Source organism: Lethenteron reissneri, chromosome 68 (assembly GCF_015708825.2).
Source record: "Lethenteron reissneri isolate LAM-NWPU_2019-01 chromosome 68, ASM1570882v1, whole genome shotgun sequence".
Classification (NCBI taxonomy): domain Eukaryota; kingdom Metazoa; phylum Chordata; class Hyperoartia; order Petromyzontiformes; family Petromyzontidae; genus Lethenteron; species Lethenteron reissneri.
Genome location: NC_083846.1, coordinates 3,111,302 through 3,127,050, shown reverse-complemented (window position 1 = coordinate 3,127,050; position 15,749 = coordinate 3,111,302). Strand labels below are relative to the sequence as shown.

Here is a 15,749-nt window from a genome sequence, read left to right as displayed (position 1 = left end):
ACCCTGTACAAGAATACGGGGTAAACCGTGTGGGTTGACAGCTATTGTGTGAGTGTCTTCTCCGGTAACCAAGTCCGCGAGACGTCTGGCTCCCGATCGATTGCCCTGGCTGAAGGCGGTGGCAGCCAACATGAAACACACAACTAAAACACATGGTTTCCTTACGCTTTGGTTCTTTCGGTAAAGTCACGTAGGTTTCCTGCGTATCCCCCCCCCTCACTCATCCCCCCCCCCCCCTTTGAAATGTCTTGGGGTGTACATTATTTGTTTTGGAAGGGAAGTGAGTGGGAGTAGCAAGCTTGTGTAGGCGTGCAAATGATTCACCGCCTGTGGCTGAGTCAGCACATCCTCAGATATGGGAAGACAAGCTGAGTTAGTTACATATTGGCACCACGAAAGCGATACAAATGTAGTGACATATGCCGTCACTTCTGTGTCGGCCCGTACGAGGGCTGGGGGCCCCAAGGGGGTGCCTGGGGGGTCACGTGGTGGAGGGACCCGGACCTTCCCTTGAGGTGGGGGAAGGTAGGCGTGGCCTGTGAAGGTAGGCGTGGCCTGGGAAGGGAAGCGTGGCCTGGGAAGGGAGGCGTGGCCTGGGAAGGGAGGCGTGGCCTGGGAAGGGAGGCGTGGCCTGGGAAGGGAGGCGTGGCCTGGGAAGGGAGGCGTGGCCTGGGCAGGGAGGCGTGGCCTGGGCAGGGAGGCGTGGCCTGGGAAGGGAGGCGTGGCCTGGGCAGGGAGGCGTGGCCTGGGCAGGGAGGCGTGGCCTGGGAAGGGAGGCGTGGCCTGTGAAGGGAGGCGTGGCCTGGGAAGGGAGGCGTGGTCTGGGTAGGGAGGCGTGGCCTGGGAAGGGAGGCGTGGCCTGGGAAGGGAGGCGTGGCCTGGGAAGGGAGGCGTGGCCTGGGAAAGGAGGCGTGGCCTGGGAAGGGAGGCGTGGTCTGGGAAGGGAGGCGTGGCCTGGGAAGGGAGGCGTGGCCTGGAAGGTAGGCGTGGCCTGGGAAGGGAGGCGTGGCCTGGGAAGGGAGGCGTGGCCTGGGAAGGGAGGCGTGGCCTGGGAAAGGAGGCGTGGTCTGGGAAAGGAGGCGTGGCCTGGGAAGGGAGGCGTGGCCTGTGCAGGGAGGCGTGGCCTGGGAAGGGAGGCATGGCCTGGGAAGGGAGGCGTGGCCTGTGAAGGGAGGCGTGGCCTGTGAAGGGAGGCGTGGCCTGTGAAGGGAGGCGTGGCCTGGGAAGGGAGGCGTGGCCTGGGAAGGGAGGCGTGGCCTGGGAAAGGAGGCGTGGCCTGTGAAGGGAGGCGTGGCCTGGGAAGGGAGGCGTGGCCTGTGAAGGGAGGCGTGGCCTGGGAAGGGAGGCGTGGCCTGGGAAGGGAGGCGTGGCCTGTGAAGGGAGGCGTGGCCTGGGAAGGGAGGCGTGGCCTGGGAAGGGAGGCGTGGCCTGGGAAAGGAGGCGTGGCCTGGGAAAGGAGGCGTGGCCTGTGAAGGGAGGCGTGGCCTGAGAAGGGAGGCGTGGCCTGTGAAGGGAGGCGTGGCCTGGGAAGGGAGGCGTGGCCTGGGCAGGGAGGCGTGGCCTGTGAAAGAGGCGTGGCTTGTGAAGGGAGGCGTGGCCTGGGAAGGGAGGCGTGGCCTGGGCAGGGAGGCGTGGCCTGGGAAGGGAGGCGTGGCCTGGGAAGGGTATATAAGCGGGGTGTGAACGCAGAGCAAGGCTTTTGAACTCCGAAGTGAAGACGACATCATATGTCCTCAAGTCCCGGGTCGTCGTTCTGGACCAGGCAGCCCGTCGCCTGCCTGGTCCACTCCGTGTCGTGTTCCAGAGTGGTAGTGAGTTGAGGAAGGTGGTCACCACCTCATCTACGGTGTTATATTACTTACCGTTTAATAATAGTGTTGCCTCCAAGCTGTGTATGTGTGCTCCTAATTCGAACCCACTACACAAAGATTCCCTGAAGAAGTCCCTCACTGCTTGCTGCATCGATCACCGTCAGTGGGCAACACAAGCGGCTGATCGCAACTCCTGGCGGCACACAGTCGACCAGGCCACCTCCTTCTTCGAAGATACCCGCAGGGCCCGTATGGAGGACAAAATGAGGAGGAAGAACCGTGACCACTCAGCACCCATCCCAGATCAGACCTATACTTGCAGCCGTTGTGGCAGGACCTGCCTGTCCGGCATAGGCCTCTTCAGCCACCAGCGTGCCTGCAAAGGACGTGGATGTCCTTCCTAGATCTTCGTTCGTGAAGCCAAGTCAAGCCATGATGAGCATATGCATTTTTCGATTTAAAGCTTTCGTGACTGCAGGGGTTCATCTTATTGGTTCTTTCGGTGAAGTCACGTAGAAGGGAAATAATAAAAATAAAACATAATAAAATAACTCTCACGACGTTTCGGCCACAACGCAAGCAGCCGTCCTCAGGTGAAGAACAGGTCTGTCATTCAGACGCTGTCTTTCCGACAGACCTGTTCTTCACCTGAGGACGGCTGCTTGCGTTGTGGCCGAAACGTCGTGAGAATTATTTTATTATTATTATTTTATTATTTCCCTTCTACGTGACTTTACCGAAAGAACCAAGAATATGAATCCCTGCAGTCACGAAAGCTTTAAATCAAAAGGCCCCCTATCTGTTAAACCAACATCATAGCACAGATTTAGATTGTAATTATGTTAATTAATTCGTGACGTCATATGCACTCAGCCCCGCCCCCTCTCCAGCCTTGCCTCCCGCCCAGATCCCGCCCGTGGGATTATCAACGAGATCTCGCGAGACTTGGACGAGTGCAAAAGCGCGCCAAATCCAGACTGCTGCTGCTCCCTCTCGCGCAACGGCGCCCGTGACCTCCTCACCACGACCGTGACCTCTTCCTGACCCCCGTGACCTCCTCCTGATGCCCGTGACCTCCTCACGCTCAACGTTGAGTAAGTGACCGACTCGTACGACTGCTTCAGCTCGCTCGCTTCGCTTTAACGGAGTGTTACAGGTACTGGACGTCTTGTGTGACCACCACCACCCTCCCCTCCATTTAATTCTATAAACTTCATATTTTTTTGTGGTAAGTACGATTAAGGTTGATTTAAAAAATGAATATGCGAAGGGGTTACGGGTTGGAATGTTAACATTTTAGGCCTCGAATGTACTGTACCCTCGTGCTGTTGTGTAAACATCGCCTCTGGGGAGACAAAGGCGGCCGGGCGTGGTATTGGCCACCCACCCCCTCGTGTGCCACAGTGCCGGCCTTCATAGGTGCTACTTGCTAACAACACTTGCCCCTACAGTCTGTTACAAACTATATGGGAGATATTTGTCTTTGTGTGCCTTAGTGCTGTGTGTAAACATCGTCACTAGGGATACAAAGACGGCCGGGAGAGGTGCAGGCCACCCACCCACCTCGTGTGCCACAGTGCCGGCCTTCATAGGTGCTACTCGCTAACAACACTTGCCCCTACAGTATGTTAAGGCTATAGGGGGGATCTTTGTCTTTGTGTGCCTTGGTGCTGCGTGTAAACATCGTCACGAGGGATACAAATACGGCCGGGATTGGTGCAGGCCACCCACCCCCCCTCGTTTGTCACCGTGCCGGCCTTCATAGGTGCTACTCGCTAACAACACTTGCCCCTACAGTATGTTAAGGCTATAGGGGATATGTGTGTACCTTGGTGCTGTGTGTCAACATCGTCACGAGGGAGACAAAGGCGGCCGGGATTGGTGCTGGCCACCCCCCCCCTCGTTTGTCACCGTGCCGGCCTTCATAGGTGCTACTCACTAACAGCACTTGCCCCTACAGTATGTTAAGGCTACACGGGGATCTTTGTGTGCCTTGGTGCTGTGTAAACATCGTCACGAGGGAGACAAAGACAGCCGGGATTGGTGCAGGCCACCCACCCCCTCGTGTGCTGTGCCAGCCTTCATAGGTGCTACTTGCTAACAGCACTTGCCCTGACAGCCTGTTAAAATGCTACACGTGAGGATCTGTGTGTGTGTGTGTGTTGGACGCCCCTCTACTACCACACGTGTTGTTATACAGTGCGTGTACAGGCAACCCGCGCCACGCGGGGTCTTGTTTGGCCATACTTCACCACGCTGGTCCGCGTGGGGTTATAAAGTTCGCGGAAGCAGTGTTGCCACTAGGTACGAGTTCGAGTCGGAGAGTCGGGGAATGGAGCATCTGTTCATGGTGGCCAGGGGTATATTGATTTGTACCCCGAGGTGTGGTAACGCAATTGCCTTGAACGTTTCATTTAAATCTTCTTGGTTCTTTCGGTAAAGTCACGTAGAAGGGAAGTAATAAAGTAATAAAAATAAAACATAATAAAATAATTCTCACGACGTTTCGGCCACAACGCACGCAGCCGTCCTCAGGTGGAGGACAGGTCTGTCGAGGAGACAGAGTCTGACTGTCTCCTCGACAGACCTGTTCTCCACCTGAGGACGGCTATTTGCGTCGTGGCCGAAACGTCGTGAGAATTTATTTGTTTTATTTTTATTATTTTATTATTTCCATTCTACGTGACTTTACCGAAAGAACCAAGAAGATGAATCCCTGCAGTCACGAAAGCTTTAAATCGAAACGTTTCATTGCAGTTTGCTGAACAGTTGGAGAGAAGCTGCAGCAGCAGCTGGGAGCATCAACAGAAGTAGCAACTGGCACAGCAGCAGGAGCAACAGTAGCTGAAGAAGCAGCTGGAGCATCAACAGCACCAGCAGCAGCAGCAAGAGCAGCAGCAGCAGGCGATCCGGGGTGCAAGTGTTGAGGTGCAACAGAAGACGCAGTTCTTTAGTAGGAGTGGAATGCCAGCATTTATTAAGGGCTAATGCCGGGAACTTATAAGGGCTTATGCCTAACAGTTTGCAACGTAGAATCTCTCCCCAGGGGAAAAGGTACTGGGAGGTACCTAGCGCTTCCCAGGCTATTCGTGCTCTTCCCTCAGCACCAACCGAGGGGCAGAGGTCGCAACCGGGTACCCGATACCTGTACCCTACCCGATACCCGGCTACCCGTACCCGGCCGGGTACAGGTAGCCGTTTGCGACTCTGGTGCGGCCAGGTACGGGTAGGCCGTGAGTCAATGGTGAGTAACCGTTTGTCACTCATTTCGGGTAGGGTACAGGTACGGGTAGGGAACGGGTACCCGTACCCGGCCTGGTACCGGGTACCCATTTGCGACCCTGGTGCGGCCGGGTACGGGTAAGGAATCAAAACTCGTTTGCGACCTTTGCCGAGGGGTCATCCAACTCGGTTAGCCGGGTGAAGTAGCCCCCCGTACCCCTGGTACTAATTCTCCCTACCCCGGGGGTCCGACTCCCTCAACTCTCTCCGATCCTGGCCCCTCTCGACGACCCCCCTTACGATAATTGTTTTTTTACCCTTCTATCTGGCAACAAAACTGACACCTTTTTTTACAAGGAGTCATGTTTGCATAGACCACAATACCTGCAGTCGTAATGCAAACAAAAAACATAACTCTGATAATGTATGCACTGTCCTTGAAGTTGACACCATGTGAGACTAGGCTCTAAGGAAAGCTGTCTCGGGTGTGGACCAATCAACTTCAAGGACAGTGTATACATTATCAGAGTTGTGTGTTTTGTTTGCATTATGACTGCAGGTATTGTGGTCTATGCAAACATGACTCAAATTTCGATTTAAAGCTTTCGTGACTGCAGGGATTCATCTTCTTGGTTCTTTCGGTAAAGTCACGTAGAAGGGAAGTAATAAAATAATAAAAATAAAACATAATAAAATAATTATCACGACGTTTCGGCCACCAAGAAGAAAAAAACAAAACATGACTCCTTGTAAAAAAAAAAGGTGTCAGTTTTGTTGCCAGATAAAAGGGTAAAAAAAGACCCCCCTTGCGTCACGGGTCCCCCCTTTATATATCCCCGCGTAACATGACGTCATCACTCTGTCTCCCAGAGTGACATCCCGTCATCCACTACTCGTCCACACAAGGATGATGCAGCGAGTGTCCCGCCTGGCGCGGGAGGTGGAGCGTCTGGCGAGCGAGCCTCCGCCCGGCGTGTCGTGCTGGCTCTGCGACGAGGCGTCCGGGGAGCTGCGTGCTCGTAAGTACCCGTCACGTCCCCACTACACGTTGTACCGCGCCGATTGTAATCATCGCTGTCATGCAGAGAGTGTTGTGGCTCGGAGGGTCGGTCTGAGCGCTGTGACAACTGGCAACCCGCTGAAGGTGGTGGCATTGAAGCCAGCTTGTAGCGGCCTGCGGTTTAAACAAGTTTCGCCAAATTCGCCGAGTTGATGGTCTCGGCCTGGTCATCGGTAAATGTACAAAACCCATTGCGTTAAATTTGGTTCAGAACTTAATTTGGATAAATTCCAGCTCTTGAGAATTGATGGACATTACTCATGTGGGAGAATGCTATCAAAGTGCATAACTTTGACCACGCTAGAAGTATAGGCATTGGCTGTGTGCTCAGTGCTACTTGAAAAACAACAGGTAACTTTAACGCGCAATAAAATTCGAAACCATATTGGCAAGTTGAAAATGTTCACATCTAGTGTCCGATTAGTGCAGCTAAGCTACAATGACAGGTTTTATTGTATTCTCTGGTTCATAAGCCACTTTTTTTCCCTGTATTTAAATGCCAAAAATGTGGCTTTATCTTATAATCAAGTAGCCGAGTCTGACACCAGATTATTGTAACTACATAGGGCTCAAACTTGGGGACCCGTCTTATTTGAGTGTCATATAATTTGAAGAAAACGAATATAATTCGAGGGCCATTTTGAAGTGGTAGGCTTATTGCGGCTGTGGGCCGCCACGGTGGCGAGATGTTAACTACCTTGCATGATATGCAGGAGGTCGTGGGTTCAATCCCGACCCTGACACCTGTATATTTGGAGTTTGCGTGTTCTCCCCGTGGTCGCGTGGATTTTTCTCCGTGTCCTCCAGGTTTTTTGCCCACATTTAGAATCAACGTGCATTGAATAAAAACATTTGGCCGCTATGAATTTCCACGTGACGATAAGCTACTTCAATTTCGATTTAAAGCTTTCGTGACTGCAGGGATTCATCTTCTTGGTTCTTTCGGTAAAGTCACGTAGAAGGGAAATAATAATAAAGCATAATAAAATACAATTCTCACGACGTTTCGGCCACAACGCAAGCAGCCGTCCTCAGGTGAAGAACAGGTCCTCAGGTGAAGAACAAGTCTGTTCTTCACCTGAGGACGGTCGCTTGCGTTGTGGCCGAAACGTCGTGAGAATTTTATTTTATTATGTTTTATTATTTTATTATTTTATTATTTCCATTCTACGTGACTTTACCGAAAGAACCAAGAAGATCAGCTACTTCGTTCAGCTATCATTTGTGGCCAAGTCGCTTCTGCCTGGTAAAATTTAAAATAGTTTAGTTTTTTATTTAATGGAAGTTGTGGGCCGTGTCTTGCCCCAAGGGGGGCCATACGTTCCACACCCATGCCCTGGCTGACACGAGTGCCCCTTTGACGTGATTGCATCACGTGGATTGTCTCAGCTTGGATTCGCATCTTGTCTCCATCTAGAGATCCTGGGAGGTGCGGGCACTCCCTACGAGGAAGGCATATTCAGCTTGGAAGTGCAGATACCTGACAGGTAAAGGACATGCTGGGAGGAGGTATATAACAAAGGGGCACTTAACTCCATCACAAAACTAATCTGAAAAAAATACATTGTTTTATATTAACCCCTGACCCCCACCCCTCCTCCATTATATTCACTATTATGGAGTGTTATGGACAATAATGGGGAGTGTGTGGTTGTTGCAATGGTTAGCCCCATGCGCTATAAACCTGGCTACCTGAGTTTGATTTCCCGGCTCTGGCTAACATCATTGGCAAATGAGAACTGAACCAGTTCTGGGTCCTCAAAGATCAACCTGCAATAAACACATTTCTGTGTAGGGAGCTGGTAGGAACGTTGGGTTGCTCGGTCAATGGCCAGGGTCAACGGCGGCATGCTGTATTCCGCAAATATGCCCGACTGTGAGGGCGGGCACAAGCCGGCGTGAGTAGGTTAAACGTTGAGTTTTATAAGGGCACCACGGGGTAACCAGCCCCTCCCCACCCAGCCCCACCTAGCCCCTCCCCACCCTCTCCTCCCCACCCAGCCCCTCCCTGTGGGCTGGTGTAACCAGGAGGTTCCTACCAGTACCAGTGTAATAAACCTTCTCGAGACGGCTCTTGGAATCAGTTCTTTATTTTTCACTTCCACAGTACACGCACTCCCCGTTGCTGACAGGCAACGGGAAGTGGGCAGACAATCCGCTCAGTCACCCACGCACGTGGCACTCAGAGCCCCGTACGCGCGTGGCTCCTGCTCTCTTCGTTCCCAGATCTGCTCCCGACTCCCTCGTCTCTCTCCCTCTTCATCCCTCCGTCACGTGGTACCCCCCAGCCAATCCTCCGTAGTCCGCCCAGTCCGTTCCAGATCATTCCCCGTCAATCCCGGGACCACGCCTCTGATCCGGCTTCCCATTAGCTGAGGCTCAACTTGGCCAAGCCAATGACCCTAGCTAACATGCCGTGATCATGCCGAGGCCATGCTCCCTGGCTCTCCCCTTATTGGCTACAAAGCGGGACCGGCAAGCCAATCGCCACGTGAGCCAAACATGGCTCTTATTACACCAGCATGGTGGAGTAGCATTGTCAAACAACCTCCACAACCAACGGTGGGGAGCCCATCACCCAGCAGTGCATGCAAGAGGGCCATACTAGAATGCTTTTTGTGATAGCTTGTTGTCCGATTAGCACGGTTGGCTACGTACGGTGCAAAAGAAGTTAAACACACATAATTATTTTGTATCGTCAGTTGGTGTACGTGAATAATGCGCTGTTTTTTTTTGTTTCTTCTCATCTGTGTGCAGGTATCCATTTGAGCCCCCAAAGGTGACGTTCCTGACGCCCATCTATCACCCAAACATCGACACGGCCGGCCGAATATGCCTCGACATTCTCAAGATGCCACCTAAGGTGCTTATTTCCCCCAAGGTGCCTTCACACTCGCCTGGCTCGCTAATTAAACGAAAGAATGTATTTCGGAAAGTGTCCTTGGTGCTGCATATCCTCGTGTAGATTTGGGGAACTTATGGCCTACAGGCCAAATAAGGTTCGCGATTTTAATTTGGCACGATCCGCGGTCACGCGAGGCGTATTAATTTTAACGCATTTATTCTATAACGCTGAGGTTTATGTGTTATTGTTGTGGCCCACCATAGACCCAATAAAAAATAAGAACATTTAAAAGATTGTACAGCGGTTGTGCGTGCAGTGAAAGATTAAACGCATTTGTCAACAAAACGGCCTTAGAAGGAAAAAAATAGAAAAGCCCTCTTAACGACGGTAATTGGTTCCATGAAACCGGTCGTTAAGTGATTTGGTAGTTAAGCGAGTATAGGAAATACATGTTAAAGGCTTAATGCGTTCCGATAGCATCGAAGGTTACCTTTTTCACCCAAAAAACGTACTTTATAATATTAAAAACAATTGACATTAATACATAAAAATACTGACAACATTATAAACATATAAAACGAAACATGGTTAATCAATGCATTCATTAATATACACCGATGAATGGTCGGTAAGCGAACACATTGGGCTCCATGAAGGCCTGTCGTCAAGCGATTAGTCGTTAACCGGTGGTTGTTTAAAGGGGTTCTACTGGATATTCAAAGAATATATGTCAAAAGAAATAAAAGGCGAGATTTCGATACCTCTCTAGCCTTGGCTAACATCGATGGCGAGTGACATCTGAATTTGTCATGACCCCCTTCCCTAGTTCGACTCAGCCCTAAAACACATTCCTGCGGAGGGAGCTGGTAGGAACGTTGGGTTGCTCGGTCAATGGCCAGGGTCAACGACGGCGTGGTGTATTCCGCAAATATGCCCGACTGTGAGGGCGGGCACAAGCCGGCGTAAGTAGGTTAAACGTTGAGTTTTATAAGGGCACCACGGGGTGACCAGCCCCATCCCACCCAGCCCCACCCTCCCCACCCAGCCCCTCCCCACCCAGCCCCTCCCTCCCCACCCAGCCCCTCCCTCCCCACCCAGCCCCTCCCTGCACGACGGACGGACACAATAATCCCCTGTGAGCTGGTGTAACCAGGAGGTTCCTACCAGTATGAGTACCGTTGTCAGTGTGTAAACATCAGCACTGGGCAGCCCATAGGTGGCCAAGCGTGTTGGGGTCCACGCCACCCTCTCGTGTGCCGTGTGCTGGCCTCCCACAGTTGCTCGCGAACGGCACTTGCTCCAACGGGCTAAATGGCTTGAGCGGGGGGGGGGGGGTTCGTCTGTTTTTCTGCTAGGGCGCGTGGAGGCCCTCACTGAACGTGTCCACAGTCCTCACATCCGTGCAGCAGCTGATGGGGGAACCTAACCCGGATGACCCGCTCATGCCCGACATCGTACGTACGCCTGTCCGTCCAGCGCCTTTCCCGGAGCCCTCCTCAACGATTAAGTTGGGGGGGGGTGCCGGGCAGAGGTCGCAACCGGGTACCCGATACCCGTACCCTACCCGATACCTGGCTACCCGTACTCGGCCGGGTATGGGTACCCGTATTGCGACCCTGGTGCGGCCGGGTACGGGTACGGGTAGGCCGTGAGTCACTGGTGAGTCACCGTTTGTCACTCATTTCCCAACGTCTTGTCTCTTCTCACAATTGAAGTTCCTAGAATCAACACACCCGCGCCTGCAACATGGCTTCCTCCCAGAGGTCGCAATCGGGTACCCGTACCCTACCCGATACCAGGCCGGGTACGGGTAGCCGGGTATCGGGTAGGGTACAGGTACGGGTACCCGATTGCGACCCTGGTGCGGCCGGGTACGGGTAAGGAATCAAAACCCGTTTGCGACCTCTGGTGCCGGGTGGCCCTGTACTCAAAACTAAACTGCAGTAGACTCTCGATTATCCGTGCTAATGACGGGGAGGAACGACTGTTGAGATAATAAAAAATCACGGATAATCCAAAAATATTCATTTTCCGCGGATCTCTATGCCAAAAACGAACTATTGACCGATCGATAATGCGCGTGCTCGGTGACAACACTTTCCTGCTCCCAGCGCACAGAGGACTTTGCCCACTAAGTGGATAGCAGAGCCACGCCAAACAAAATCAAACTGCCCACTGTTGTAAAGATACGCAAGCACTGTCCTGTATAGGCGATAACGTGGATTTCGGATTAACCAGGAGCACATATTTGTTCGGTTTAAGCACGTGACTTGTAATAAACATGTCAAGAATAACAGTGTATAACTGTACTCTTTGGGTCTTACGGTAAAGTCACGTAGATAGAAAAATATTTTTTTTAAATCACGACGTTTCGATCGCAACACAAGCAATCGTCTTCAGGTGAAAAAATACAGCAGGCGAACTTCTGAGGCAGGAGACATATAGCGAGAGAACTACTGCAGCAAGAGGTCGTATTGGTTTGAGATGGGTACAACCCAAGGGTAAGTGGGCGGGGCTAGAGATGGAATTTACAAGTAATATTCCTCGGCCATTCCATTGCTAGAGATTAGCATGTTAATCTGTTAATGTAACCCCATCACGACTACGGTGCTGAAGTAGTCATTGTAATCTCTAATACAATGGCTCACCTGAAGACAGACGCTTGTGTTGCGACCGAAACGTCGTGTTTTATTTTATTATTTTTTCTATCTACGTGAAAGAAAGAACCAGAGAGTATGGATTCCTGCAGTAATGAAAGCTTGAAATTAATATTGAAATAGTCGATTATCAGCAGTTAACCAAATGATTAGAGATGAGAAATATTAGAGACTTAATATTGACTGTTAAGAAAAGTGGGTTTGGGCAGGACCGACATGACTAGGAGGGTTGACAATCGATGGACACGAATGATGGTGGAATTGCAGCCAAAGGAGGAAAACGCGCCCGAAAGAACGACTAGCGTGGAGATAGATCGATGAGATCAGCTCATGCGGAGGAGCGAGATGGATTGTGGCATCATGGCTGATGTTGGTGTAGTCTGAAAGAGAAACCTTCTGATGGTGCGTTCTGTCTCCTCCCGTGCACCTCTTCCAGTCGGCCGAGTTTAAGTACAACAAGCCAGCTTTTGTCAGCACGGCCAAAAGCTGGACACGGAAGCATGCCATGGCGGAGAAGGTGGGCCCTGATGTATGTATGCATGTTCAACTTTTTCACCGCACGTAGCCAACCGCGCTCATCGGAAGTGCGGGTTGGGGGGTGAATGACGACAAACAACACAAAAAGCAGTTCTGTGTTAATGTAGTCGGAAGTTTCATACTTTAGTCTAGGCCAGTGTTCATCATTGCAAGGCCCACGGGTCACTGGTGGCCGCCTGGTGGCCTTTAGTGCGGCCCCTGACTTGTTGCCCCCCGACATGCACATATGTGAAAACACCTCCCATCATCATCGTGCTGTCAAACCACTATGGTTTCAAATGCGTGGTGGCCCTCGCACGGATGGTGTCTTATTGGTGAAAAGCGCCCCCCCCCCCCACCCCCCCTCTGAAAATGTATGAAGAGCACTAGTTTAGTCGCTGACAACTCCGTGGAACCGGAGAAAAACACTGGTCAACAAAAAAGCACATTTTTCTCTGGCCTGGACTTTTGCAGCTGTTTTAGACTAATTTCAGGGTGCTGATTCCAAATCTGATCTCAGATTTGCTCTATCACATCTCATTTTATGCTATCGGCATACCCGCTTTTCATTGATTTTACCCGAAATTAACTCTGTCACTTATGATTGCAAGTTGTTGCGAGTCAGTGACTGCTTTATTGTGTTAAAATGTGGTGCTATATTTTTAGGATAGTGTGTTTATAATATAATTTTATGCAGATATCCACAATTTATTAATATTTTTCTTCCGCAGTTTTTATTCAAAATGCAATATTTGATATCTCAAAAACCTGATGTGATAGACAAAAACTGATGCCAGATTTGGAATCGGCACCCCAAAATTACCTTACAACCATTGAAATACCTTATGCCAGAAAAAGTGTGTTGGGAATAGAGACCTGCAAACTCCAAATGTAAAGGCATCAGGATTGACATCGAACGCACGACCTGTATGCCAGGCAAGAGAATTAATATCTCGCCACCGCGGCGCCCCATATTTGGTCCTAATGACACCAGTGATGGCCGATGCGCTCATTAACATTCACGCACTGTTGTTGTGGTGAGAAGGTTGAGAAGGCCACGGGAGGAGACATCGACTGGGACACCTCAGGAGGCCGTACCTTTGTTGAGGGACGACAAGAAGCAGCCCTCCGAAGACGAGGCTGGACATCACGAAGCCAAAAGAGTGCGGCTGTGAGCCCGATCACCGTGGCCGCCTGGCTCGGTGCACAATTGTAAAGGAATCCTAGTCACCAAAATCGTGCCCTTATTTGGATTTTTATGAAAGATTGGTTGTATTTTTTTAGCTCTCTGATATGTTTTGTTGCTCGTGCCAGCGTGTTGTTAAGCATAATGTCCGACGTTTCGCTGCAATGGGCTGGGAGCTTCTTCAGGGACTGCAAATGAAGAAGCTTCCAGCGCATGTTGGACAGAACGCCGAACAACAACTCAACAACCCATCGGAGAGCTACACAGGAGCATGGCTGCAAAAACCTGAGCGTTATCTTTTTTTATTCGCGTGTTATTTTTTTGTCATCACATTCCAATGGGGGATGGAGCAGCCTATAGAGTGATTGGTGTACTGCTGCTGCGCTATGAACCTTAGTGCAATTACCAATTAACAGTTTCTAGTTTAGCCAGGGTGAGAACTCCAGACCAGAGAGAGGTCTAATTTGTGAGCGTGATCTGCGTCGCCAATATGGCAAAGGAAAATATAAAAAACAGCGAAATAGAAAACCTATCGGAACGTGTTGTACGCTCCCCTGCCCCAACACCATCTCCCTCTAACCACCTTCACAATCACACTGACCAGCGTGGTGAAGTATGGTTAAAAACAAAAAGCCATGACGGACATAATATTGAGATGCCTTCATCCACGAGCGGATTAAGAATTTGCAGAATTTGTGTTTATATTGCAATTGTGTTATTGCAGCTGCATGCAGCAAGCAGTGGCATCAATCCTGTGGTCATAATGTTACCACCAGAAATCCGAAACGTGCTGAATCCTTTATATGCGTGGCGGCTAGAGTCCGTTCGTCCTCTGGCTTGAGATGGCTGCCACCTATGGGTCAGATGATTGCCTGCCACCATTAAGCAATTGGTAATTCAATATAATTTCTTTTTTCCTAAAAAGTGTAAAATTTTTGGAAAAAAAATTCACGAAAATAAATTGTCACGCACAACGAGTCTGTGTGCAAAATATCAGCTCGATTGGATCACGGGAAGTGGGTTAAAAAACGACCGAAAGATTTGCATGGTCGTAAGCGCGCAAGCAAGTGAACTTAATATAAAGGATTTAAAAATAAACACCTGGCAGGTCGCAGCGTCCTCTTCCAGTCTGATTAGTGTGGCTAAAATACTTGCGGTGATGTCTAAATATAATTTGCGCATACCTGTCAACCCTTCCTTATTACAGACCAATTCAGACCTTATTGGTCGCCCCGTGCACTTATAAATCTCAACGTTCATCCTGAAGAGTCCCATCACAAGGGAGAAACACAAATAGACAAAAACATGTATTTTTTACTCAATTTCCCTGTACAAGAATACAGGTAAACCGTATGGGTTGACAGGTGTGTGTGCGGGACCATGTCAGCGTGGTTGCGTGTGAAATGAGATCGCCTTATGCTAACCCTCGGCAATAAGTTGTACGAATGCAGTGTGTATAAAGTGTTGTATGTGTTTTTAATATTAAATAATCCCATGTGTAACTTTCTTTTAATCGTCTTACTGTTTATCGATTCGTAGAAGTTAATAAAATTATAGCTTGAGTTACGTATTGACTTTTGTGTTTTTTGTGATAAACTTACATTTCATATCCAACCTGACCAATGAACCAAACTAACGCACTCAGTGCAGTATTTGTGCATGGTGTAACTCAATTTCTATATCGCAGTTCACATTTGCAACTTTTCCTTGGTTCATGGTGAGCTTGGATATGCAATGCACTAGTTGTGTACGGACAGCCCTCGAATTATGAACACAATTCGTTTCTGAGACCCCTTCTTAAGTAGGACGGTTTGTAAGTCTGAACACAGTAATTTACTGTATTTAAATGCCCACACCAACATTGCCAGCACAAGGCTGACTATCTTGCGGAGGATCGCTCCGCTGGACAAAATAGTGCCACGGTTCAATTGACAAGTGAGAGTTTGTGTTTTAAGTCAATGTTACTGGTAGGAACCTCCTGGTTACACCAGCCCATAGGGGATTATTGTGTCCGTCTGCCGTGCATCCAAAAATGGGAGGGGTGGGGAGGGGCTGGTCACCCCGTGGTGCCTTTATAAAACTCAACGTTTAGCTTAATCACGCCGGCTTGTGCCCGCCCTCACAGTCATTTGCGGAATACACCACGCCGCCGTTGACCCTGGCCATTGACCGAGCAACCCAACGTATGTGTGTTGTTGTAACTTTCTGACCTGTCCCTACTGGACATATGTGGGAAAAGAGCGTGTATATCTTATCGGATTCCTCCAGTGTAGATACATATTCTGATTGTAATCTGTGGAAAAAGAGCTGTAAAACTCGTCGCATTCCTTCAGTATAAATATTTCGTTTGTGATCTGTGGAAAAGGAGCTTTGTAGCTCATCGGATTCCTCCAGTTTAAATAATCTGATCTGTGGAAAAAGAGCTTAGTATTCTTTGGGTCTTTAGGTAAAG

At 50.1% G+C, this 15,749-nt stretch overlaps 2 protein-coding genes across 2 annotated transcripts in view; both read left to right on the top strand.

The window, feature by feature from the left end:
- LOC133360360 (troponin I, slow skeletal muscle-like) overlaps nt 1-15,749 on the top strand; it is a 277,194-nt gene that overhangs the window by 84,731 nt on the left and 176,714 nt on the right. The gene's annotated exons all lie outside the window — the stretch shown is intronic.
- UBE2T (ubiquitin conjugating enzyme E2 T) lies at nt 2,771-14,093 on the top strand. The gene is given in 9 exon segments (XM_061579035.1): nt 2,771-2,905; nt 4,569-4,739; nt 5,904-6,052; nt 7,511-7,580; nt 8,851-8,956; nt 10,294-10,392; nt 12,032-12,124; nt 13,157-13,186; nt 13,188-14,093. Coding segments are annotated over 7 exon segments (609 nt in total). The 5' UTR covers nt 2,771-2,905; nt 4,569-4,739; nt 5,904-5,940; the 3' UTR covers nt 13,287-14,093.